Raw genomic sequence first — 26,893 nt, forward strand, 5'->3', positions numbered from 1 at the left:
AGACTTTGTCAGAGGCAAAATTGGTAGGTGTCTCTCATATTCCAGACAAGACCTTGGTGGTCAGTACCTGCTTATTTGTTAATAAAATGTACTGTGTAAGGGCTTTGTAGTTATTACTACTGTGAAAATAAGTTTTAAAGCTCAGAGGATACTATTTTCTTTTCTAGGGTTTTACCGTGTCTTTAGCAATAAAGAAGTGATATTTCAAATCCCTGTTCGGAAACGCATTTATCACCTCCTTACCCATAAGCTATAGGTCGCTGCTTGTCTTTGAGTTGAGCTTTGCTGATTCGGGATGGCATTTCAAACCAAAGGCTGCTGTTCTCCAGGGTTACACACCTTCTGTAAACATGACCTCCATGGACAGGGAGCGCAAAATTTGGGGAGAGGCTGAACAGCAAGGGAGTGCCTCACGGCTCAGGAGAGATACCACGAAAGAATAAGCAGATGTTCCCATCTAAATGCCGGCAATAGTCATAACGAGAGTATCTTTGTGCTCTGTCCTGGCCATAAAACCGCCACAGCTTCCCTGACGGCTGCTGTCTCTGCTCATTGCCTCCCTCTATAACCATCACAACGGCAGCTTCGCGAGCTCAGCCACTGCATCCGAACAGCCACAGCTAACGTTATACCATCTTTTTATTTTATTTTTTTTTTTGGTTCTTTTTTGTTAACATCAGTATTGAGCTCCAAAGCTGCTAAGTCATTAAGTGCTTTACGACAGATAATTATTCTTAGGAACCGGCCTTTGAGCCACCTTGTTTTCACATGAATTGTAGGAGCCTAATTCCTAGCGTATTCTAGTAAATTCATAGTATATTCTAGTAGAGTGCCACTGTCCTTTTCTCTTAACAATTAGTTTAAGGATTGGTTTAAGCAGGATTTGGTAAAGGGAGATTTTCTTAGGGAATACATGTTTGTCTGGTTTGGCCTTTTTTTCAACACACAAGGACAGGAGCGGGTTTTAGGTGGGTGTAGAAGTTCATGTAGGAGTTGCCCTTGTCCTTATGAGTTAACAGCCCGTCCACAGGCCAGGGGATACAGGCATCACCAAAGATCATCACAGAGCAATGGCTTCAGCTCTTTGCATTCCCATAGGGAAAAAAAAATCACCAGCTGTGTGAAAAGGGAAAAGATTGCCACATGCAAGGTCAAGCTCCCCACCTGCACTGAGTAGCCCGCACACTTTTCTGGGCTGATGCCAGCTCACGCTAGCTGAGAAGCTGGGTTTATCCGTCTTCATTTTTAAACTTATTTAACAAAATACTAATGGCTGCATGGAAAGCCCTCCAGAGAAATGGCTACCAGCGGGTACCAAACATCTTCGAAGCATCTCCCCAGTGCAGGGGTACGAGTACTGCCATGCCGAGAGCAACAGAGCTGCAATGGTTTACACCAGCAGAGCCTCAGGCACCTACGTGCTTTAGGTCATTTGGATGTCTAGCTATAGCAACAACCTGACTCTGTATCTCTGATTCCTCAAACCACAGTGTTCCTTTCCTAAATATGAAGTGGCATGGCAAAATTCAACTATATAGAAGGCAGGGTTGGTTTGTTATTTCTTTAAAGCAATAGTGCAAGGAGCCTGGGTTCATTATAGATTAAATTCACCCTGCACAGAGGAGATTGCTACAGAGTATGAGGAGATTTGCAAACTTCATCATTCCTTTACTGGCACCAGTTTGCAGGCTTCTTGTGTGAATGGCTGCTTCCCTGAGGATATGGACATCTAGGCATCTTCTTTAACAAGTGACATCAGAAAAAACTTATTTCCCCAAGTCTCCAGATGCTCAGAAAGCAGCAGCCCTCTGAGCTTTGCGATACACTGCACTCAAATTCTGATGCTTCTCGCTGAAAAAAAGTTGCAATTTGAAGACGAAGTTCCTGTGCGTGCCCCAGAGACACTGTGTTCAAGTGGTTAGCCTGACATTAGGCCTGCATGAGTTAATTAAAAAATAATTGGGTTTTGTTTTTTTTCTCCCCTTCCGATTGTCTTCATTCAGGCAAATATGCTGAAATCACAAAAACAGCAAAGGGATTGCTTTAACTAGAAGATGGTATATGAATTCAGCATATTTTCTGCATAAAAATATGGCATTTGTATGGAAGTGACCTATTTTCTGAACAGGCAGCTATATATCACTGCAAGTTTCACTGTAACATTTATGCAAAAGAGATTGGGAAGCACTTTCCCATAAGGTGCTTACTTCCTCCAGATGAAATAATGAAGTAAAGCACAATCAAGAAGCTTGAAAGAAATATTTCACTCAATATCATACGTTTTAAACCACTGGGTATTTGTTTTGATTTCTGTGATTATTTTGTGTGTGTTTGTTTTCTGCCTTAAAGGAAGCAAAGGACCAGGAAAAAAAAATAATCCCTTCTCCCCCTTTTCTTTTCTAATCACATTAGAGTTTGCAAACGCCGGCAGATTGGCAGCACGACAGATCCACGCTGCTCTAATAACCCTGGCAGCGTAGGGCCTGCTTGATGTTGGAGGCAGAAAGATGTTTCTCTGTAGTGGCACCAACCGCCAGCAGGTTGTGCCTGTCCCTGCACGTGGTCAGCGCAGGACACGGGCTTTAGCCCCACGGGACCCAAAATCGTAACGATAAATCCACGTTACCCTGACCTACATTTACTCCAGCACGACACATGTGGCAATTCAGCGATCGTTCAGGGAAGGTGGCTTCAGGGATGCTGGTGGAGATCGTTACTTTGCAGCTTTTCCTTCGAGCTGCAGAGGATTACGATGCGTTGTTCCAGGGGCTGAGCCGGTTCCAGCTCAAATCAGGGGCAAGACTCAAAATAACGACCGGCAGCACAAAATCTAAACCCTTGCCAACACCCAGCAACTGCCGAAAAGTCTTCTCGGTAGAAAGACACTATAATCATAGAATACATAACTAGTAAGTCATTTTTAAGCTCACTTTTATTACAAAATTACAATTTTAGTTAATAGTTGCACAGCTACAAGATTGTTTTAATGTCAGCGCTTAATGAAACACTGATCTGATTCAACCACACTGAAGTCAAGTGCAAAATTCACCCTGATATGAATGGGTTTCCAGCTGAGAAATTCTTTGAGCTTATCATGAATTAAGGTATAGCTTGTTCTGATGACAAAGTGAAATTATTTAAAATCAATTATAACATAAAAGACACATCCTGAACTAGATGTTCGCTGAGCTAAAATTCTTGATTTACAGCCTAACATCCTAACCCTAAACGAAAATCCATACATCACTGAGTCAAAGTAATCAGACTTTAGATAACTTACGCTGGAGCAGGAAATTCATCTTTTTTTCCCCTCTGTTCAGAAGCCATTAGCATTAGCTGGGACATTTACAGCAAACAGAATAATTACTGCTACGGCTATTGCACCGTCAAAACTCCATGAGCATAGCAGAGATTTCCAAAGCGCAAACAGTCACCAACCACCTTCTTCTGCCTTTCAAACCAGCCCTGAGTCATTTTGGCCACCACCTTATTTCACAAATGTAGAACAGCTGTGGAGCAGCTAATTACTTACTTGGAGTCCGCTGGAAGAGTAAAAACCTTCCAGGCTTGTGCTCAACCGCTAAGCAACACTCCTTTCTACATAGAAAATATACCTTAAGACATTTGTGCCAATACGATGTTAGTGGAAGCAGCTTTTTGTTGGGTTTTAAAGAAAAGGACACACTGTTGAAATGTTATTTCCCATAGTTGCATGAATATTTATATAGAGAAATATAAATTTATATAAATGTATACATATCTATAGATACACATATTATACATTATAGGCATATACATACATACATATATACACACCGTGTTATATACACATACACAGATTTGTATATACATATATATAAGTATATATATACACACAAACGCACACACAGCTTGCTGCTTTTTAGCTAGCTATAGTTATAAATTCTCCCTCCCTCAGAGAGCCAAGATGATCTGAGTTGCCTCTGCTGAACTCCCCACGGTTGCCTTTCCATCCCAAATTAAATATAATACTCATTATTCTGCCATTCTTGTTCCTGAGAAACTTGGCAACCTTTCTGAATGACTTGAGATGCAGCAGTTTCTCCTGCATTGCCTCTACTAACCTATTCTAGGAGACGCGGTATGCTGCTAAGATTAAGTGTCCAAAATGCTAATATGTCTGAGAAGTGCCTCCACTGACCTACATTGAGAATTTAGGTCTTAATGTAGCTATTTTTAGCTTCATAACCAAAATGCCCATATTTTTAATAACAGTCCAAAGCAAGCCATATACCTGAATCTCCCAGAACTTTCCAAAAATCAACTTCTGCACTTCAACATGCCTGCATACACATGTATACACACATATCTATACACGCAGCATATATGTATGTACTGTACATACTTAGTGTCAGCATTTCCATCACATACGTTAGCCGCCCTGTTCCAGTAGAAGTAACGACATAGGAGGCTTTGAGTGAACAGCAACTGATTCTAGGTTGTTGCAAATGAAACATCTCCGCTTTATCCCTGGTGCATACCTGTGAGAGATCCATCTTATCAGTGCTTTTGTGCTCTGAAGGCTTTAACAGACTCTGGCTGGCTTGTAGGGGCTGGCAAAGCACAAGGCATGTCATACCACCACGGCTAACCTCGGGAGGCTGCTTACAAAGCTGAGTTACAGGTAGGCAATCCAGTCGATACCTCTGACAGAATGAAGTCTTGAGGTGCAAAACACCACTCTACAGAAAAACCCAACAGAGAGAACCATATTTTCAATTGGTCTCCATCTCACACATGTGGTCAATGTGCAAACCGAGGTGTTAAAACTTATTGGCAGCCAAATGAACATCTGGGCATGCAGAGAGGTAAAAGCAATGCTGAGAATACCAACAGTCTGGAGGCTGGTCGAGAACGTGGGCCAAATGCAGGAAAAATGGGACTCTCTGAGATATTTGTATACCTGCTCTAAGAAGAGGGGTCTCAACAAGAATTGCGTATCGTTATTGACTGTCTCTAACTCAGCGAGATGCTTGACTTTCAGGTGCCATTCACATTGTTAGCCTTGGCACAGTCCCCACTTGTCACAGCTTAACCCATCTCCCAGCCATGCCAATGCCGTTGTGTCCATCAGCATCGCTGCCTGCAGTATCACAGCCCCTCACTGCTCACAGAAGGGACATATATATATATACTTATATCTATAAAAATTAGATGCATCCACATTTCTTTCTTTGTTGGCTTAAAACCAAAGGGGAGAATTAAACATGGATTGAACGATGACTGACTCTTTCCCTTGATTAGTGCCTTTAGTTACTCTCAGTGAGGGCTGCAGAACAGGGAGACAATAGCTATGACTTGCCCTTTCCTTGAAGAAAACACTAACATAGACTGGATCTAAAAAATACCTTTACTTGCCATATTTCTTTGCTTGCCAATACTATCCACTTTCCAAAGCAGCCAGGTTTTTGGGTCACTGCAAGAAAACATAATAGAAGTGATGCCACAAGAAATGATGCTCTCTAATTAAGAAGAATGCATTAGCTATACATCTTTTTCAGCAGCACTTTTATGAAGACTGAGCAGACGTGACCTTTCGTGGCAGTTTAACAGCACCAGAGAAACTCTGGATGAGTTTTCTAAAGAGCACAGGGACAAACTTTTAAGTGGCCAGCATCCGCTACCGCTGTCCAGTTTTTTTAAAGCTCATTTTTCACCGAAATGCTACAACCTGATTTTTCTAAGTGCTTAGCACTCCCCTGCTCCCTGCACACAGAGGACTGGTACCTCCAGTGGTGCCATACCCCAGGTCCCTGATTGCTCAGGGTGAGAGCTAATGGTGGAGCAGATGAGCTGGCCACATCTGACCCTGTAATCTCACTAATGGGAATTTCTTACATCTTCCTTAGAGTCAGACTGTCCTGGGCGCACTCAGGAATGAGAGGACACAGCAGAGTGAACACATTTCAACTCTAAACCTGAGTGGCAATTCATACACCCTTTTGAGCATAGCTCCTTTGTTCTCCAAAGAAACGAAAAGAAAGAATTAAATTTGAAATCCCTATTAAAAAGTATTGTTTTGTGAGAATTTTCACACCGCAATGTTTTCCTCTCCAGTCATACGCTGAATAAAATCAAACCAAATAATCACAAAACCAAAAAAAACCACATTAATTGGCCTTGATTTGCAACGCCAAAGCCTCCAAAGTTCAATGACAGACTTCGGTTCAAGGCGTATTCAGATAACACACATTTTATATACATATATATATATACACACATATATATACACACACACACACGTGTATATATATATATATACACACACATACATACATATATATATACACAAACATATAATAACTTAGGACCAAGTACAAAACCAAAGGTTTATGTAGCTTTCTAGAAAACTCATCTCAATTTAGGATAGCTACTGTCATAATAGACTGCTTTTATTTTAAAAATCATGGTCTGAAAAAATATTAAAAAAATACATTTCTGCAGTTCTTTAACATGTAAACCAGCTACTGTCTCCAGAAAAGCAAAGTAAAGCTGAGAAAAGCGATTAAAAAAACACATTTTCTCATAATCAGTATACTAATGCCACTTTAACATTTGGGGAAAGTCATTAACTTCAAATGAGATAGTCCTTGTAGGATAAAGACTCCCAAACCTTTCTTCTGCTTTTTGTTTGTTTGTTTTTATAGAATTACTATTACAGGAGCCCCCACCAGCAATGGTGCCAGGTCCCACCATCAGCAGAAGACACGGCAGTGCCATCAGAAGCAGCAGCACGTCTCAGGTCTATGCCGGTCCAATAGTGATTTATCACAATTCAGGAACTCCTGCTTGAAATTATTCAAGCCCTACTGCAAAATCTCATCGCTACGGAGAGCCTCCCTTACTGGCACAGTGCTACAACAACATGCCAAATTGCCATGCCACGTGCCATGGAAGAGGAACATTCCTCCACAGATAGTGGTATTTGTTTCAATTCCCAAATACGGAGAGATTTGACCCTTGGCTAACCTAAAATATTTCTTCAGAATTCATAGAATTTACAGGATATTCTTGAGAGATTTAGAAAATTCTAGTAGAAAAGTAAAGATGTTAGAAAAAGTAAATGGACATTAAAGATTCATTATATGACATATGACTGAGTTATTAATATTTTATATTGTGCTATGCCCCCTATTATTATCTGTTCTTTTTAAGGCACCCAAAATCTTAGTATTGCATATACATACTACTTCGTAATGCCTAAAAATAACCCCATACTGAATATTAACATCCTTAACTTTCAAAAAGATAAAGACTGATGCAACATCCACCATGCAGAGACTACCCAGTACGACTGTGGGACAGGGAATTCCTATAGCACTCCCAGTGGCTCCGGTCCTTGGAGCCTTCTCCCACCATTTTTCTGCAAAAATGAACCACCTGACACCGTTCTGGAAACCACAATATCGACCAATTTAACAAAGAAATGCCACCACAGGGGAGCGTTTCCCAATATTTTGCAGTGATCAAAGATAACCTACAAGTTTCACCCCGGTAGCCACGCGTAGCAAAGCTAATGCTTTCATCAGTAATCCCCCTAACTCCTCCAACAACCTAAACAAAAGTGAAAACGGAAGTACATGATTTTAAAAGTGGGAAATAATAAGGATCAAGCAAACGACATTTAAAAAGAATAATACTAATAAAGTATTTCTAAATAATTTGCAATTGTTACATTAATAATCGTGCTGGCTAGTTGGCTACCTATGACATTAGGTCTAAACTCTGGTACCAATTTCCACCTTTCTTGAATCTGCTGAGATGCATTCATATTTGCCTTTATGTGAATGCTCTTAGTTTAAAACAAAAAGCGCTAAAGATTGTTTGGTTAATTTGTGAATTAAGTCAATCAGAAAAATTACTAAATTGACAGCAAAACCATCTTTTCTATGCTGTTACTCATTTTATTCTGAAATAGTCACATGGAGTACTTGTCTGAAAATACTTGAATCCACTTAATATATAATGTAGTTTTCTGAGATCAGGCTTTGCTCTTCTTTCAGCTCTCTTGGCCGAAACCGAGCAGTAATGTGGTATTTCATCACTGGCTTCAAGGGAGCAGAATTAGGCCTCCAGTCCGTACCCACACAAGGGTTTGTTCCAAGCGCATTCCACTTCTTCCACTAGCTCAAACAGGCTTCGAATAGGGGCATAGCTACTCTTGCCCAAATAAAACAGAAAATTTTCAAGAATTGGGAAAAAAAGATGTATTGCCACTCACATCAATATTACAAAGTATTAAAAAATAGCATATCTTCGTACAAAGAGCTGTTGTTATTATGAAGAAGTTGTGAAACTACATATTGGGTGAATTTACTCTACATTTTGCCCATGGAAAGAACTGCGTTGTACTCTATAAGCCACACATAAATTCACTGTGAAACTCCGTATGAGGAAGTCAAATTTAGAATCAAGTCTTGGAAAACTCAGAGGATAGGAATATGCAATGCGCAGCAGCCTGATTTTTGAGCGTGTATAAATCCAGGTTGTAAAAGAAAATGCCTTTGGAAGAAGTGCAATTCTGGAACAAGTTCACACCTAAGTGGCTGGAGCACTGCCAGAAGTCATAGTCTTTGGTTGAGTAATGTAGGTAAGCAATGAACTTCCAGACTTACGGCCAAATGCTACACACTTTTTTCACGTGAACACTTCTGTTACAGATAAAGACAATTCATCATGTCTTATTCATGTGAACAGCCCGTGTGAAGTAGGTACTTGAGCAAAGGAGTAGCAGAGCACTCATGAATTGCCGCTTGCACACGTCAGTGTTTCAGAAACATAGAGCATTGCACATCGACATTTCACTGAGACCTTTCTGTCCTGCTGCCGTACCAGTTTACAGCAGAGAACACAAGTTGACCGTAACTGTGCATTTCTAGCTTAAAACCAGATCAGCTGTGATGACATGCTCAAATGTGGTTTTGTCTGGAAAGGTCTCTGACAAAATCTTGAGTTACCACAACTTAGCTCATGTCCACTGAATCTCATAATAAGTGACCTGTCCGTCACATTTGCCTAACTAGAGCGCTACAGGTCCTGCTTGCAGAGATGGATTGCTTTCCAGAAGTCAGATTATTATTCATACTATAAAAAAGAACATCTTTCTCCCACTATTGATACAGTCAAGAGATCCATGAAGCAATTTCCAAGTCTCAAACAAATCTTTTAACTCAGGCAGAATATGATGGTGACAGCAATGACAATATCCAGGAAATACAAAAGAGCACTGATAATTGAGCAAGATTATTATCCTTTCTATTTTCCCATATGCAGTCATTACAGACTGGGACTGGGACTTACCTGGCCTTTTTTTCCTTTTCTTTCACCTGTAGGAAGAATTTCAATATAATCAATGAGTGAATAAAACAGACACATGATCACAGATTTACTGACAGGTTCTGAGCACTGCCACAAGCTGAACTGCCGAAGCCGATACCAGCTACTTGTTGTACAGTAGCGAAATAAACTAAAAAAATATTTATTTATTTAAAATAGTATCCCATCAAACAGCTCCAGTGTAAATGCAGATCATTTGACTTTATTTGATTCCTTCCCAATACTATTAATGCTACCAATAATACTGCTGATAATGATATAATTATCATGAATACTCCCTATTAATTAGGAGTAACCCAGGTTGAAGCATGTAAAGAGTCACCCGTCACAGATCAGAGATGATGGATCCACTTTTGTTTCCTGCAGTGGAAAGTAATGCTGCCACCCACTCAGCCTCAGCTCAACACAATGAAACAGCAAAACAGAAGTCATCAAAACACACAAGAGATATCACAGTTAAATATCATCAACACTTTGAGAGCGAATCATCCCCAGATGATTCCAGTACACAAGGAAGAGGAAGTTTCCTACACAAGGAAAGAAAAATAACTCAATGTAAGCCAAAAAATTATCTCTTTTAATACAAAATTCCATTCTCATAGAACAAATTTATTTCCACTGAATAAATAGATTTCCTCACCATTCAGGGGTGAGATTACTACCTATAGTTATGTCGAAATTCTCTCACCTTTCTGCAGTTTAATTAAAATATAAACATTATTTGCAACTGGCTTTACTATATTTGGATACAAGTATGAACACCTGGGGGTTTGATGACATTGCCAAATGTATACAGCACCACTCTCACTAGGGGTTGGTTTTACTTTAACCTGATTTATAGCCCCACGCGTTACTTGCATGTAGTCTTATCAATGTAATTATTATGTCTATCGTAAGAAGGATCTGGCCTTTGCACTTTGATGTTTATTACTTTTAACACATGCATGCTCTTCTACTATCCATTAAAAAAAAAAAAAAAAGAACAAAGCCCAACAGATTAGAAGCTGAAAGCAGAAGTAATAAAACACTAACAACTCAATAGAGGGATCTAAGAACTTCAAATTTTTACCAATATTATGGAGCTGATGCTAGATTTACAGACATTTGGAGCTGTCCCTCCATCTCGAAACACATACAGCTACTACCAAGGCTCGGGAGATTACTTCTGTCACACCCAGATGCCTCTCCAAGACAAATTGACAAAAAAAGCCTGCAATAAGCATCCTGGCTGAAGCTATAAATAGCGACACTTGGGGTGAAAACAAGTATTCGCGGTTTTATCTCCATTAAAATGCATTGTGCTGGGTGAAACCAAGTTGTTCCCCAAGAGGAAGGAAGGACAGCTGGGTCGGAGGTGACACCGCGCTGCGTGCTGCAGCAGCCTCTGCCCCCATCCAGAAAGGAACCAGAGGTCCTTAATTCCCTGACACCAACCAGAAGAAATGCCCTGGGGAAAACCTTTTTAACGCAGTTGGGGGGGGGGGGGCAGGGAGAAATAAAAATAATGGCAATTCACCTGCATAAACTACCGTTACCGCTGTTCCGTTAAGACAAATTATTTCTATAGATATATTTCTGTATAAAACTCTGTATTTGAAGGTCTTTAGGGCGGCACAGGTGCCCGGCTGCGGGCTCTCCCCTTCGCGACCCCCGCCTGCCCCCGGTATAAGGCGGCCGGGGAGTACATTCAGCGGGGCGGGAGGGGGCCGGACCGGGCCGGCAGCGGGGCCGGGGGGGGCCCGGGGGGTCCCGCAGGGCTCCGCGCTCCCGCCGCGCCGCGGCCGCCAGCGCTGGGATTGCGGCGCCACCTGGCGGCCGCGCGGAGCCGCTCGCTGCCGCCGCCGCCGGCCCGGCCCGGCCCCGGGGCCGCCGGGGACAAGGTACCAACGGGGACAAGGTACCTACGGGGACAAGATACCAACCGGGACCTTCCCGGGAAGGGAAATCCGATCGTCTTTGGTCTCGCTCCCGTTTCAGCGGGGAGCAAACGGCGGCGGGGAGGGAGAGCCGGGTGATTGAAATCCTTGGGATCCTTTTCCGGCTGGCTTCGCCCTTTTGCGAAATTGAAATTGGGTTTAATTTGCCCCTCCCGTCGCCCTCCTCTGACTGCTCACTTCGCATTTACTGCGAAGAAACACGAGAAACACCCGCAGCAATGCCTCCTCCCTCCGCTGCCAGCAGGCAGAGGAACCAGCGCTCCTGCGAGAAACGCCACTCGAGGACACGGTCTTAATTTTGCTGCCTATTTTTAAATACAGGGGAACTGCCATAAGTACAGTGCAACGTGGGAATACAGATTGTAAATCGGATTTTTTAAAAGTCTCGGGTGGTATCTTGGCAAGAGAAGCTGTACAGGGTTTTCCTCTGTTAACATCACAGTGCATTGAACTGTTATTAATAAAATAGCTTTCAAGGTTAAGGTGGGGGAAGGAAATCTCAGTAGGGGGAAGCTGAAGTTTCAGGTTCAAGCTTTGTATTCCTATATATATATATATGGGTATATATATATATATATGCATTTTTTTCAAAACGTTTTATTAGGAAAGCTATACCAGACGCATCACTGTACAATGATTAAACATTACCTTTACAATTTATATTCACTTGAAATTACAGAATAAATATATGCACATTGTTGTACCTTTGTGTGTGTGTGTGTGTGCGTGTATGTGTGTATGAGAGAAAACATTAAAAGTGCTTCCTACAAAGCTGTTAGTGATAGGTGCCCAGTAGCTTTTTTTTCCTCTTTTTTTTTTTTTTTTGTATATTTGCATGTTGCTTTTATTAGGAAAGTGCGGATGTCCTCCAAAAAACCATGGCGTCATGATGAAGTGTCACTGAGCATCCCCTAGGTGTGTGCGCCACGTGGTTACATCCTTTGGGCTGCTCGGCTCCCGGTGGCTTCCCCCAGCCCACGGGATTCCCCTCCGCAGCCAGCGGGACCCCGCTCCCGCGCTGCGCGGAGGGACCGGGCTGGCGGCGGGGGTGGCGGTGAGGGTGCGGGTGAATGTGCGTGCGAGGGAGGGAGAGAGAAAAGAGTGAGACATTCGAGCAAGACCCTCCCCTCCCATCCCTCTTGCAGTTTCCAGGCATGCAGCAAACTGCGCTCGTTTGCTTCTTTGCATTTTTTTTTAAATAAATGTACAGAATCTGTGCCATGATGGGCAAGAAGAAAGCAAGCCACAAGATGCCACCTTCCCTCCCCCTCCCCTCCAAGGGAAAATATAAAGGAAGTTTACTGCAACGGAAAAAAAAAGAAAACAAAACCAACAATAAAGAAAATAAAAGAAAAAAAAGAGAGAGAGACACACATAGAATTTACTTAATCAGGATCAATACAAAGATCCCCGATAATAATAATAATAATAATATACCTTAGACATGGCACAGTCAAAGTCTCAGTTTCAGTATAAAAAATAATGATTGATTAACATCTGCTGGCAAAAGTCTGCGAAGGCACTTCATCGATTAATGATCTGAGAACGGCCCTTCCCCGCAGCGCGCACATCTGGCGGGGGAGAGAGCACACAGCTGTATCCTCTACTCGCATGCGGCGGTGCCGGGGCGGGCGGCGGGGCGGCGGTCAGAACCGGTACGTGGTCTTCTCCAGGACTTCGAGGTAATCCGGCTTGGTTTGGAGTTTGGCCCTTAACTCGAGGTATTCGCTTGTGGGGGTTTGGTGGTCTGAGAAGCCCTTGCCGGCCGCGAAGAGAAGGGTTTCTTTGAGCCTGGCGTCCTGCTGGAGGTCCGGGTATTGCATGCCAGGGGGGTGGACGTGCAGTTCCTTCAGCTTCGGCACCGTGCCGTACAGGCAGTCCACGAAGCCCACGGCGCAGGGCGGCGGACGGTCGCGGTCCCGTGGGGCGCCTCCTCCCGCCGCCACCGCCCCCCCGAGCCCGCCGCCGCCCGCCGCCAGCCCGCCGCCCGCGGGGTGCTGGGGATGGACGGCGACGATGGTGTTGAGCTGCGAGCTGGACACGGCCAGGCTCCACTCCTGCTCCTTCTCCAGCAAGGTGCGGTAGTTGGTGCCCGGCTCCTGCGCGGCGGCGGCGGCGGCGGCGTGGGCGAAGCGCTCGCCGCCGCCCCGCAGCAGCTCCGCCGCCTCCCCGCCGCCGCCGCCGCCCGCCGCCTCCTCCTCCTCCTCCCGCGGCTTGTAGATGGGGTTGTTGCACATCTGGGTCACCGGGTGCGGGATGTAGTCGTAGACGTGGCCCGCCGGGGGCGCCTTCTCCGGGGACCGCTCCCCGCCTCCCCCTCCGCCGCCGCCGCCGCCGCCGCCGCCGCCCCCCTCCTCGAAGATCCGCGGGCAGCGCAGCGGCACGCCGCCCAGGTCGGCCGCCTCAGCCCGCGGGCCGCGGAACGGCAGCTTCCGCCGGCGACGGCGCAGGACGAAGGCGAAAAGCCCGGCGGCCACCAAGACGGCGGAAAAAAAGAGGACGAGGAGGCTGAGGATGAGGACGGAGAGGGGCACGGCGGCGGCGGCCGGCGGCAGCTCGTAGGCGGCGGCGCCGGTGGCGGAGGGAGGCGGAAGGGCGGCGGGGGGCGAGGCGGCGGCGGCGGCGGCGGCGGCGGCGGCGGGACGGAGGGCGGCGGGGCAGAGGGCCGCCAGCTCCAGGGAGCGCAGGTCGCGGCGAGCCAGGCGCTCGGGGCTGGCACACAGCACCTCGCCCACCACGCTGACGGAGCTGAGAGCCTCCAGCCACTGCTTCAGGGGCACCAGGTCGCAGGTGCAGTCCCAAGGGTTGAGCTTCAGGTCGATCTGGACGATGGCGTGGAGGTGCTCCAGCACCCCGGCCACCGGCAGCGCCAAGAAATGGTTGTTGCGCAGGTTGAGGCGGGCCAGGGAGGTGCCGGCGAAGGCGTCGGTGGGCAGGGTGCGGAGCAAGTTGTCGTTGAGGAAGAGCAGCTTCAAGTTGGGCATGAGGCTGAAGGCCGCCGGCTGGATTTCCCTGATCAGGTTGTACTCGAAGTACAGGTAATGCAAACTCTGCAGGCCCCGGAACATGCCCGGGGTGAGCCGCTCGATGTCGTTGCCGTTCAGGTACAGGCTCTTGAGATTCGGCAGGTTGATAAAAGCCCCGTCCTGCACGTAGGAGATCCGGTTGTTGCCCAGGTGTAAGAGATCCAAGGAGGAAAAATTCCAGAAATCGGAGCGATAGATTTTCTGGATCAAATTCCCGCTCAGGTACAGCTTCTTGGCGTTCAAGGGCCTGGGCAGGAGCTCGGAGATGTTGTGAAACCCTCGCTCCTTGCAGTTGACCGTCAGGCCCAGGTCGTTGATGTGCAAACTGCAAGAGCACCCAGTAGGGCAGATGATGGGGATGGGGGGCCGGGTCTGGTAGGCAGCCACGGGCGGTTGGTTCGGCCCGGGGTACAGGCCCCGGGATGTCGGGGGAGGCCGGGGTGCCCTGGGCTGCTTGGTGGGTTTGGGCTGTTTGTTGGATGTTTTGTACTCAACAGAGGAAGCGGTGAAATGGAAGGAGGACAGCATGGAGGAAGGCTTCGTAGGCCACGCGTTCTCCTTGCTGGACGACAGCTGAGGGATGCCCAGGCTGGCTTCCACCTCGGAGTCGGACAGCATGGGACAGAGCTTACTTCTTTTGATTTCCCGCAGGTCCTTCCCGTGGAAGTGGAAGGGGGTCTCGCAGGTGATGTCCCCCACCAGGGCAGTGTAGGGGATGCGCTCCAGCCAGCTCTTCAGCTGCACGATCTCACACGTACAGTTCCACGGGTTCTCCTCCAGCTGGATCTCCATCAGGCTCCTGCCAATATGGTCCAACATCCCGCGGTACGAAAGGACTTTTAGCCGGTTCCCGCGCAAGTCCAAGTGGGTTAAGGACACAGACTTAAATAAGTTGGTGGGAAGCATGGGGATAAGATTGTCATTTAGTATAAGGACCCTCAATTTACTTAGGTTTCGAAATGCCCCGCTTTCAATCCGTTTAATGACATTGTAATCTGCCTGCAGATATTCCAGACTTTCCAAACCCAGGAAAGTGTCGTTTCGGAAAATGTCCAATTTGTTTTCGTGCAAATACAACCTCTTCAGAACTCGGAGCCCGTTAAAAGCCCCCGTCTGAATGTCCTGCAGTGCATTGTTCCCAAGGTTAATAGACACAGCATTGTTCAAGTGAAGAAAACTGTTGGTGTACAATTTCCTCATGGAATTCCTCTGCAGATAAAGTTTAAAAGGTCTGGACCACGACTCTGTTATCTGACTAATATTTATAAATCCTTTGTTGTCGCAATGTATATGGAAAAGGCTCTCCTTCACTTCACAGTAACATGGATCAAAGCAGGGCTCATCGAGTTCCTCCGAGTCCTCTATCAAGGGAATTGGTGTAGTCCATGCTAGAGCAATTGTGCTTAGAAGAATTATCCACAACATCCTTCCTTTATGATGCGTCTCTGCCGTGGAAGGTTTCATCATTTGTTGATGTTTACAAAACTGCAACGGGAAGAAAAATGCAGATTTCAGTATTTCCGTCCTGCCCCGCTCCTTTTACCAAGCCCCTACCTGCTAGACTTGTGTTAGGCTCCTGAAAAGTTCAGCAATTGTTGGGCAGACGTTCATAACCAACTCTGGGGGTGTCGGATGGGCGAGCCTTGCCCTGATTTGTACTTAGGAGATGTTAGAAGGTTTCATCACGCGATACCAGCCTCCCTTATCCCCCCATTTGGTAAATGCCACCTATAAAGAGGACAGCACATGCAGACCACACAGCAATATGAGCACACAGGCTGAACGTGTTGCATCTTTACATGTTTTCCACCGTTAAGACTAGTGTTTAGAACTACACGTATTTCATACTTGTTTGCAATTTTAGCTTTGTAGCCACCATAGCCCGCATTGACTACAGGGGGAAATACCAGTGGGTAGATTTCTCCAGTGTCGCACTACATCTTTCATACATGCAAACTCCTAAAGTTATTGAATCTCAATCCTTGAATCTCTCTCCCTCCCGGCTCAATATATTCCATACATAAGTTCAAAGGAATGTGCAAGGTTTGCTGATGTCCCTGGCAAAACGGTTCCCTTCAGAAATCCCCGCAATACCTTTTAAATGGTTAACAATCCTTATTTAAAAGAAAATCTTCCCCTTCCAAACGCACCGATGAATTAATGCAACTGGTATATTATCAGATAAATACATACCACATATTAGTCATTTTAGCTGATTAAAGCATTTAGAGATGATTAATCTTTCTAAAGCACATGCCCATGCGATCAGCAGATCTAAAGGGAAGTGACAGCTAAAGAGGCACCTAGGATTGAAACGCTCAGCCTGCCTTGGATTAGGGTATTTTGCGCCCCCAGGACCAAGCAGGAGACCTGGTTAAAAAGCTGAAAGTGGAAGAAAAAATACCTTGACACTTACCAGCCGTTAAATTATCTATCCTACTATATACGTTTCCGAATGAAGACACCATTCTTCTCCAATCAGATGAAAATAATACTGTACTAATGAGATGCAGCTCCTTCAACATATGGGTTCACCCTTCCCTTCACCAGATATTTTAAATGTGCGGGCACCGAGAAATGCTAAGGATGGTAATAATAACGGCGGTGATGCAGCCTTCCTTGAATCACTGAAATGCCCATTAGAATTATTCGGAGCGATCGTTGCTTTTAGTGTTAATCTTTCAATAGAAAAGGTCCTTTTTGCCTTCCTCGAGTAAGAACTAGAAAATTTTGCCCCCCATCCACAAACTTAAGAGCAGACAGATGCATTTAGGGGAGAGAAATGCCAGAGGAACAGAAATCCTTAGGATCAACTTGCAAATGAAACCCTCCCCTGTGGGAAAGAGGAGATGGTTGAAAGCATGAAAAGAGAAATACCCTCTGCAATTAAAACCACCATCTAATTGGGAAGAAGGGAGAGAGATGAGAGCTATATTGCAGCATCGGTCTCTCTGTCTCCTTTGCAAAATATTAGCCACTTAAGTTCTTTCTCTTCTGCAAGGGCTGTAATAAAAAATAAAAAAATAAATAAAGAGGATTATTATATCTTCTTTTTGGAAGAGGGGGTGTCTTTGACCCTAGGCGGAAACAAAAGGATCCAGAAAGGTTGTACTTACCGGTTCGCAGAAGAGATTTTAGCACATCGTTACAAAAAAAAAAAAAAAAAAAAGGAGGGGAAGGGGGGAAAAAAAGCTCGAGTTTAAAGATTGCTGGTTTCTCTCTGTCTCTCCCTCTCTGTGTCTCTCTCTCCCTCTCTCTCTACTCCTGCTGAAGCTGAGGCAAAAGGGAAAAAAAAAAAAGGCAGCAAAAAAAAAAAAAAAAAGAAGCAAGCCTGAGACGTGCTGGGAATGCAATGAGCCCCTCAATGATCTTCTTTAGGATGCAGAGCTGCTGTTTGGCACACTCAATGGAGGAGGGAGGAGAGGGGCTGCTGCAGGCTCCAGCGCCGCCGCCGCCGCCGCCTTCTCCGGGCACCGGCAACGCGGAGCGGGAGGGCTGGGGCGCGGCGGAGGATCTCGGGCTTCTCTCCTTCTCCGTGTGTGTGTGTGTGTGTGTGTGCGTGTGTGTGCGTGTGTGTGTGTGTGTGGTGTTGTTGTTGCCCTGGATCAGGCTTTTCCACGTCATGAAAATGAGCTTCAAGAAGGGGAACAAATGAAGGGGGCGCGCTTGGCACCAGGTCGGGGGCGCGCATTTGGGAAGCCCTGACTATACATTTTTTTTTTCCTCCCCTGCCTTTTTTTTATTTTTTTTTTTTTAAGGGGGAAGGAGGGGGCTGGTTGGCGGAGAGGAAGGGAAGTGGGAAACGAGCAGATGGGGGAGGCAAAAAAACCCAAGAAGAATCAGAGAGGAAAAAGCCGCCGGGATGGGTCACAATTCGCACACCCCCCTCCCCTTTCTTTAAAAAAAAAAAAAAAAAAAAAAAAAGAAAGAAAGAAAAAAAAAAAAAAAGGCCAACTCTGGAGGAAATCAAAGATGCTCTGACTGCAAGCGCCAGCCGAGCTGCCGGGGCTGCGGCGGAGAGCAGCCCGGCGGGCCCCGGAGAAGGGCAGCGGTGTCCCGGCCCGGCCGCCCCGGCTCCCCCCGCCGCGCACCCCTGCGCCGCCAGCGCCTCCTCGCCTCCCTCCTCCGCGCTCTCTCTCTCTCTCTTTCTTCCCTCCCGTCCCGGTGCCGTTCCGCCGCTCCAGCCTCGCAGCCTCTCCGGGATCCGGCAGCCTCCCGTCCGCCACGGAGGCAATGCCAAAAAACCTCGTGGGAGAGACCCCGGCACCTTTCGCATCCTTCCACCCGCCGCGGAACGTGCGCGCAGGCGGAGGGCCGCGCCCGCGGAGGGCAGCGCCGCCGGCCGGTATCTGCCCGCCCCGGGAGCCGCAGGCAGGTAACAGGGCTGCGCGGGGGGCGGCGGATCCGCGGAGCGTGGCGGGGGGGGTGGGGGGGCTTGCGCGGCTTCGCCCGTGGCTGAAAGTTGCTGGGCGAGATGCGTCGGGGGGGTCGGGGGTCTGCGGGCTCTGCCTCCCCCAGGTCGCACCCCCGCCGGGAGACGGGCGGCCCCCGCGGTACCTCTTGCATCCCCGCCGTACGCACCCGTCCGCGCCCGCGCACACGCAAGTCCCCAGCCGTGCACACCCATCCCCAGGCACACATCTGCGCGTATCTCCGCGCACAGCGGGGCCGAGACGCTCCGCGCCCCGCGGGGGCCGCGTAAACTCCGCGGGGCATCCCACAGCACCCGCCGCCCGCCCCCGCTCCGCGCCGCCGGCTCTCGCCTTAAACCCCAGCTCCCCTTCCCACCCGCCCGGGGTAACTCGGCCGGGAGGAGACTTAACTGGAACCGCGGCTCGGTAGCAAAAAGTTGACGGGCAGAGAAAGCTGCAGGTGCGGGAGGGAGAGCCCGGGGCGCCCGCGGCCTCCTGCCCCCCCGACGGCGCTCTGCGCGGGCAGGGGCGCTGCCTCCGCGCCCGCGGCCGTGCACCATCTTTTCCCAGCCGCCGAAGCTCTCTTTTCGGCGGTGCAATATGGACGCACCGCTCCCTCCTAATTAAATCGCTGCATCATTCATTTTCTGACGCGGGAGCGACATGGGGTACCAGCAGGCAACATGCACCTGACACCCCCCTCTCAAAAAGGGGGGGGGGCGGAGAAAAAGGGCGAAAGGGGAAATCACAACAGTTTGTTCTTGTAACAAGCGCACAGAGGCAACTCGGAGAAGCGACCTATGCACATTCCCCCCCCTCCTTGCACCCCGCTGTGTTTCGGGGGGGGGCGGGGGGGGGGAAGAGAGCCGCCCCCCCCCATCCCCGATGCTGGGCCGAGCGGCAGCATCCTGCCCTGACCTTGCAGCGCCGCTTCCCCCGGCCGGCAACTTTCCGAAATGCCACCGAATAACGCTCGTCATCCTTCCCAGGGCTTCTGCCTTCAAGTTTTGCAGATGGGCTGGGGAAGAGAGGAGGGAGGGAGGGAGGGAGGAAGGGAAGGAGGGAGGGCGGCTGGTGGGGGGGGGGGGGAGCGGGGGGGCTGGGAGGGGATGGCCCTTGAATGCAAATCAGCGAGCGCTGCAGGGCTCCTCGGGGATGGCGGCGGCCCCGCCGGAGCCCCCGCTCGCTGGCAGGGCCGGCCGCAGGTCCCAAGGACACCCCGCCGGTTCCCAGCCCGGGGGGGTATCGCCGCCCCCACCCCCCCGCCCTCGCCTCCTGCTCGGCCCTCGCACAGGGCAGCCCCCGAGGATGCCCTCGGAGGGCAGGGGGGGACATCTCCCCTCCCGCTGGCATCCTTTGCGCGTCCTACAGCGGGGTGAGGAGGAGATCTTCGCTCGCCAGAGATGGCTCTCCCTGGGTTTGGCAGGGTTGGAAGACCCGTGTCCCCATGTCCCCCGCCAGCCAGGAGGCAGAAATGCCCCTGGTCCGTTCCCCTACATCTCCCTCCATCCGGAGCGGCTCGCAGCCCTTCTGTCTCTGCTGGCTTCGTCGACACAACCTGCTGAGAACAGGATCAGTGTGAGTGTGATTGGCAGGAGCTCCGGCTAAAGGTACGCCGGACTGATGTAGCCAAGATTAGGACGTCACTCGGTTATTAATAATAATTATTATTATTGGCAAGAGAGCTATTTCCTTGCAAAGCCCTGTCCTGGAGCTGTGGAGTCAGTGAAGATGCCTGTCACCCGGGTGGGAGGCTGGCAGGTGCCATCCTGGCTGCCTCTTTCCACCCTCAGTTGTAATTACCAAAAATGCACTTTTCCCCCCTGACAGCCTTGTGAGAACAAGGGAGACAGGGAAACCATGGATAACTTTTGTGGCAAATTAGAAAAGGATACTTGAACAATTATTGTGCCTTTCCAAAAGTATCATTACAGCATCACGTTTCCACTGGAGGCGACCATTCCCCCCACTGCAGTCGTTGCAACGCAGTTATTTAACGCTTCATTCGACCTGCAGTGTAAACCGGCCCCTTCCCTTTCTAATAGAAGTGGCAATGGTTGAGAGAAAGAGGGAGTTTTCTGCCAAAGCTCGCCCTGCCTGCCCAGAAAGAAATATTCTGATCTTTAATAGTCTCTTCTGTCTTGCGCAATCTATGGTAAGGGCAAAAGCAATAAATAGTGCAAGGGCAAGGGAAACTCTCTTGTAATTATTATAGACGGGAACAGCTTCCTGGCTCTCTATATTTTGTTAAAGCTAGGGAGTAGTTTAGAGGTTCTGGATCTGAGTGTTGAAACGTTTTAGATACAGCCAGCGCCTGGGCTCAGGCTGCATTTCAGCCTAAAAGCTCCGGCAAAGCCAGCTCGTGCCTGGACACCCACCCAGCTCACCGCACGCCAGCGGCAGGGAGGGGGGAAACGCCTCGAGCTGCTGTTTGTCGGGGCAGGTGAACATGTGGGAACCCAAGCGTGGGAGGGGGAGCAGAGAGGCACGAGCCGGGCTGCCGTGCTGATTAATTCGTGACGCAAAACCCACATGCACTTGCTTGGGAGAGCTGCCAGACGGGTGCTCCGGGGAGAGATGCTCGTGTGCCCCCGCCAGGGTGCAGGGCAGGTCCCAGAGAGGGCTTCCCAGGGGGCACCTTGCCTTTGGTGGCCTCATCCATGGAAATCCTGGAGTTAGGAGGAAAGGCCAGAGCACCGGGCTGTGGAAAATACAGTGCTGTAACTCTCCCGCACGCAGAGAGTGGTCCTGGGCAGAAACATTCATAGCTGCAAAGGCTGCAAGAGGCAGACGTCTGATAACGCCATCAGTCTGCTGGCACTGGGTTTGAAGCTGAACCTCCTGGAGCAAGGGCTGAAAATTCCTTCACTGGGTCTGGTGACCCCTCTTGTGTCCCCATGAGATTTCTTTTGTCTGGTGTGGTCAGACAAATATATCTAACATTGAGATTTTTTTTCCCCTCCTTGCCTTTTTTTTTTTTTTTAAAGAACCTGTCAAATATTCTTGTGTTTGTATATTATAAATTGTTCAAACTGAGAAATTTTAGTGTTTTTGAAAATGTTGATTGAAGAAAACCAGAATAGAGAACCTTCTCTGCATAGCAGTGAAGCAGTTCATGAGGCTTAACTTTTCTTTTTCCCTCTCCGTTACTTAGTTCATTTATCAAACAGACAGAGAAACAAAATTATCAGGTGGAATTTACCTGCCATCCTTCTTTGGAAGAGAATATTTCTGTTAAAATCTTTGCCATATTGTTCCAGTGCTGTTTGAGGGACCACAACCTCTCTTGCTATTGTAGCAACGGTTCAGGCTCATTTCAAGGGGACCCGAATTTGATGCAGGGGCTGTCCTGTCCCCCCCAAGTCAGTGCAGAGGTTTCATTGACTGCCGGAGGATGACATTGGGACAGTGAGAGCTCAGGCCAAGGCTCAGTCCTTCTTCCGACTTCAAGGGGAGCTGCAGGAGGCTCTAAGGTACCTTCAGCCTGTTACTGGTCGCTCAGATGAAGGCTGGTATCCTTTTCTCCATACAGTCCTGGCATTTGTATAAGTACAGACACAGATTATTTGAACTGCATAAGCATCGGTGAACGCACATGAAATGGAGGAAATGTAGGAATTTTAAACCGGGCTGTTCCAGCTGGAATCCTTCAGACCGGAGAGCTTCTTATGTCAAACCGATGCTCCTGGACACAATGTTTACTGCGAGTCACCTCGTTATCAGTTATATATTGTCCTATGGAATAGCTGTTGGTTTTTCCCAAGGGCAGTTGTCTCCACTGTAAGTGATGCATTATTTTTACGTGAAACTAAGAAATAACAACGCACCAAATTATATTATCGTGGACCACTTCTAATGTAAAAGCCCTCAGCTACTTTAAACTCGACAGGACACTGCAGTTGTGCAGAAACCCCAGCCCTGCCGCCAGTAACAAGCTGTATGTAATTGGGTTTTACTCATGGGATTTCTTTCCAGCATTTGATGATATGTGTAAATATGAAAAAGAAAAGGAGGAAAGAACTAATGGAAAGTATGAAAATAGAACAGCAAATACCAGCAAATCACGAGTGCACTATTTTTAATGGGTCGTTATTAAAAATAAAAGAGAAAAGTAGGCAAAATAAAAGGGAGTTTTTAATGGACAAAATTGACAGTTCTGTTATCCTCACCAATTCCTGACATTTCAAGATCAGTTTTTTATCTAATGACTCAACGGCCTTAAATATTTCCTTCTAGTAAATCAGGCACAGCTATAGCTTTTTTCTCACCTCAGGCACGTAAGCCCGCATTTTTTTTTTAAATGTGCTGATATTTATTATAGCCAGTGTCAAAAACCTTAGCACTCCATTTATATATGAGCTTCTCTTTGGCCTTTATTAGAATGATGTACAGCCATGGTTAGGCATGCACAACTTCCCCTGACAGCAGCCAGAATTTCACGCGTGGATCAAAGGTAGAATAATTCCCTTAGGGTGATCTCTTCCCATCCAAACGACGGAGTTATGAGCTCTGCTCCAGTGCGGAGAGGGGCTTCTTCAGCTCTTCCCATACTTCACATAGGCGATTCTGGAGCCACGCAGCCACATCTTCATGACAACATAATGCATCTTTTTTTAAGCTTTTTTTTTTCCAAAGGAGAGAGTTATTTTTACCTCATAGCACGAGTACAGGTTCTGATGTCCTAAATGAGGCTGAACATGGACCACGCAAAGGAAGAAGATGGACTTGGAACTGTGTTTTCTAAATCTGTCCATCCATTACCCAAAGACCCCAGTGGCAGGACACAGACCTTCAGATGATAACTGCTGTGTTGCTCCCATCAGAAAAATCTTAGATAACGCAAAAATAGCGTGTGAATTCTCTTAGCTGAAGCACTTGTTGCGGAGTAACCACTGTGGTTTATTTTTACACTCACGCACTCTGCAGGTGAACGTTTTCTTCTGCAAGTGCTTGGTTTGCTTTTCACCTTGTGGGCTAATCTTAGGTGCATCCCGGTCCCTTTGTTTTGTCAGGGCCCACGAAAATGGAGATTACCCTACAGCACGCGCTGTAAGCAACAGCATGGATTTTCAGGGAATCTGGATTTAGAGTCGCCAGAATTAGAAACATGAGCCCGACGGGATCATGCTAGAGCAATTCCCCAGCACCGGGCCATAAAGCCAATCAATTTAAAATGTAATAGAAGGCACTATTACCGCGCTGAATTCTGTGTGAAGGAAGGCACTTACCGCTCATTTGGAAGGAAAAGCTCATAGTCTAAATTGCTTTTTAGATCTGCCTTGATCCTACTTTTAGTGATGTCAATGGTGACACTTCCGTTCAGTCCGGTGGTGCCAGCATTTTCCGTTTACTGTTAACCACTTCTCCTCTTCCCCCTCTCCTCCCTTCCCTAAGCTCACCGTTGGCACCGCTCCTTGCAGTTCCTCTTTGAGGACAGTTAGGAAGTAGAGATAGACCTTATCGGCAAGGTGGATAGCCATTTTAATCTCTTAGAAACGGAGCTCAACAGTCATGGAAGAGATGGTGAGAATGACCTCTGCTCTTGCAAGACTTACCCTCCTTTCTTTTTGCTGCCGATGACACGAGTCTTATAGGAGCCCCTGGTTATGAAGAAGAGGTGATCTTTCATCCTAAATGGGCTCAGCTATGAGGTTCAACATGAGCTGGCTCACCTCGATTTCAGTCCCCTGTAATGGAAGTTGTGGACCAATTAAGTCCATTTAATCATTTTTGAGTCTGAAAACGGCGAAAGAGAATTGGGTCTTAAATTCCTAGATCTTTTCTAACGTGTGACACCGTAATACTTGTATTTCTGGTGCGTGACGCATTAACACATTAGCGTGCACTTAAGGTATTATTTGTATTCTGCTGAAATTATTAATTGGTGAGCTAAAGTATCAGCTAATGTATCCGAGTGTACCTTCCTCTGCCTTCAGCTCCAAACTGACCTCTGGAGGAGCGTTGACTCCGTCTTTCCCACCAGCCAAGGAAGGCAGGGGCTGTCCTTCCTTCCCGCTTAGCCAATGGAAATCACTATCAAAATTTCAGTAGCGTGGCTATGCCATACTCTTTTCCCACCGCAGGCAGTCGTTCCCTGTTTCCTTGCCTACTATTTGTACAAGAGGGAAAAGCTCAGAGAAATAGCTGCTTTTCAATTTTCAAATACCGAGACAAGTCTTTGCTGAGTTTTTTTGGGGGTTTTTTTGTCTTTTTTCCCTCCATTTTATATAACACCGAATTTCTTTTGCAAGGGACAGTGAGAACCACCATTTTTGGTCGCCACATCCAGATAGTCATTACATGCAGACGTATGAGAAGGATCACAGGTCTAGAAAGTAAGACCTATGAGGAAAGAGTAAATTAGGACTGTTGTAAATGGAAGAGTAGGAGGAACACGATAATACTTTTGAATTATACAAAAATATGCTGAAAAATAACGGGAATGCTTTGTTCTCCACAAACAAAATTCGAGAGAGAAAGAAGAAATTGGTCTTAATTTGTAGCTAGAAAGATTTATACCAAATAATAGGAAGATGTTTCTGATGGTGAGGGTGGCAAAGACGGATGAAGGAGGTCGCAGAGCCTCTGGCGTAAGAGGCCTGTAAAAAGGCAGGTGAGGTTCTGCCTCAGGAACGCCGGAGGACAATTCCTGTGGCCCAGAGATGGATTAGGTGATTCCCTGCGCATCCTCCAAACTCCGCGTTTCTGTGATTGTTCGTGATGAGGGACGAATTGTTTGTGATCCTATACTATAACCCTTAATATATATATATATAGAGAGAGATATATATGTAACCTCATTAAATTTAGGAAAATTTAATAAAAAACAGATTTGGAGACAGATTCCAATAGAAACAATGACATAAAATAATGAACATGGCAGAACTGAAGGTTTCTAGGTCACCAGTAAACGCGTGGCAAAGTTACATAGTAAGCATTGTGTATCGAAGCTCTGAACTCATGCAACTGCCTAAAATCTTATTCTTAAATTATTTTACATATCTTTAATTTTTCAAGGTTCTTCTGTTTAGGGTTTTTATTTTTTTATTCATTTTCTGTCTTTCTATACCATCCCTCTATCTCCAGCTAGCTGGAAATATCAGCTTCTTGGGTAGTCACCTTCCAGAAACTGGAATTTTAGGAAAAATCTCAATATAAGAAGATTTACAAAAACCTCTGGGAACTGGGATTCCTCAATATCGATAAAAATCTTAGCCGTAAGTGTGAGAAGGACAGTACCATGTCGCAATGTAAAATCCATAACAATACTCGGCATTTCCTAACCGCTTCTATAAGATGAAACGTTAGCGGCTCAAAGTGTGCAAGAAGGGCTTCGTTTTAGCTTGTGATTTAACTGGGCTTACAATCCAATGAATAAATTGTGCATAGTTCATCAGCTTGTGGGGTCCACAGTGCCTACACACCAAATAATAAGCTACGCATCCCACTGTGAACGTTTTATGGCCAAAAGACTGCAGGAACACCACTGTGGCACTGTCAAAATAAAACATGTAATGGACTCATAAATGAAATGAACGGATATTGGTTTAAAATCAAGCCCATAAATATGTGTCACACCTGTCCTCTGGGTGGTCAGCAGCAATCAAGCTGTTATATTCTGAACATATTTTCAAGCTGATGCTGTCTGATTTGTCCTTCCTTCCTTGCTGAGCGGTATCAAGGGACAAAATGAAAGACCTAAGTGATATGGTGCCATTGCAGCGGCTGCAGCCAAGGTGACGTTAATATATCAAGCTAAATATACAGTGGGCCCAGGAAAATTCGAGGCTAATTATGTTTTACTGTGTTAACCCTTTTTAGAGAATAAAAAAATAAAAATCAACGAAAGTAGGTTTATAGCAACTCTTTTCACCACCCAGGAAACTTCTGCACTGTCCCCCAGAGGTTACTGTGAATGTGGAAATAGTCTAACATAAGGATTATTATTAATAATAATAATAATAATTTACACCGTGGGAGTGCCAAGGATTCCCTCCATTGAAGGTACTGTGTGAACAAAAAACTATATACAGAAAAGCTTCCAACCAGTGACTAATGTGTGTGAATCTACTTGTGATCATTGCTCTTTATACTTACAAGTCTGTCTCGGCCTACGATAAATTCAGCTAAATTCTTAGCGTAG

The 26,893-nt window shown here is 46.8% G+C and overlaps 1 protein-coding gene and 1 long non-coding RNA gene across 7 annotated transcripts in view; one reads left to right on the forward strand and one right to left on the reverse strand.

Annotated features, from left to right (window-relative positions):
• Positions 1 to 2,914: 2,914 nt before the first annotated feature.
• SLITRK3 (SLIT and NTRK like family member 3) lies at positions 2,915 to 19,798 on the reverse strand. 6 transcript variants are annotated; one of them, XM_063339918.1, is made up of 5 exons: positions 19,669 to 19,798; positions 12,750 to 15,823; positions 9,340 to 9,365; positions 5,388 to 5,455; positions 2,915 to 4,721 (listed from the first exon to the last, which is right to left on the reverse strand). In XM_063339918.1, the coding sequence occupies exon 2, from the start codon at positions 15,803 to 15,805 to the stop codon at positions 12,959 to 12,961; it is 2,847 nt and encodes a 948-aa protein (XP_063195988.1). In that variant the 5' UTR covers positions 15,806 to 15,823; positions 19,669 to 19,798; the 3' UTR covers positions 2,915 to 4,721; positions 5,388 to 5,455; positions 9,340 to 9,365; positions 12,750 to 12,958. The 6 variants fall into 6 exon arrangements, with proteins under 6 accessions (XP_063195988.1, XP_063195994.1, XP_063195993.1 ...); XM_063339924.1 differs by lacking the exon at positions 19,669 to 19,798 and adding an exon at positions 19,162 to 19,641; XM_063339923.1 differs by lacking the exon at positions 19,669 to 19,798 and adding an exon at positions 17,455 to 17,607.
• The window catches only part of LOC134517910 (uncharacterized), a 56,742-nt gene continuing 48,454 nt past the window's right edge, over positions 18,606 to 26,893 (forward strand). Inside the window, exon 1 of the long non-coding RNA XR_010071758.1 lies at positions 18,606 to 18,713. This is a non-coding gene — a long non-coding RNA (uncharacterized LOC134517910). The remainder of the gene's footprint in view (positions 18,714 to 26,893) is intronic.

This window comes from Chroicocephalus ridibundus, chromosome 6 (assembly GCF_963924245.1).
Source record: "Chroicocephalus ridibundus chromosome 6, bChrRid1.1, whole genome shotgun sequence".
Taxonomy (NCBI): Eukaryota; Metazoa; Chordata; class Aves; order Charadriiformes; family Laridae; genus Chroicocephalus; species Chroicocephalus ridibundus.

Bases quoted from the DNA above. Each gene is read 5' to 3' on its own strand.
- SLITRK3 (XM_063339919.1), bottom strand. From the start codon at position 15,805: ATGATGAAACCTTCCACGGCAGAGACGCATCATAAAGGAAGGATGTTG.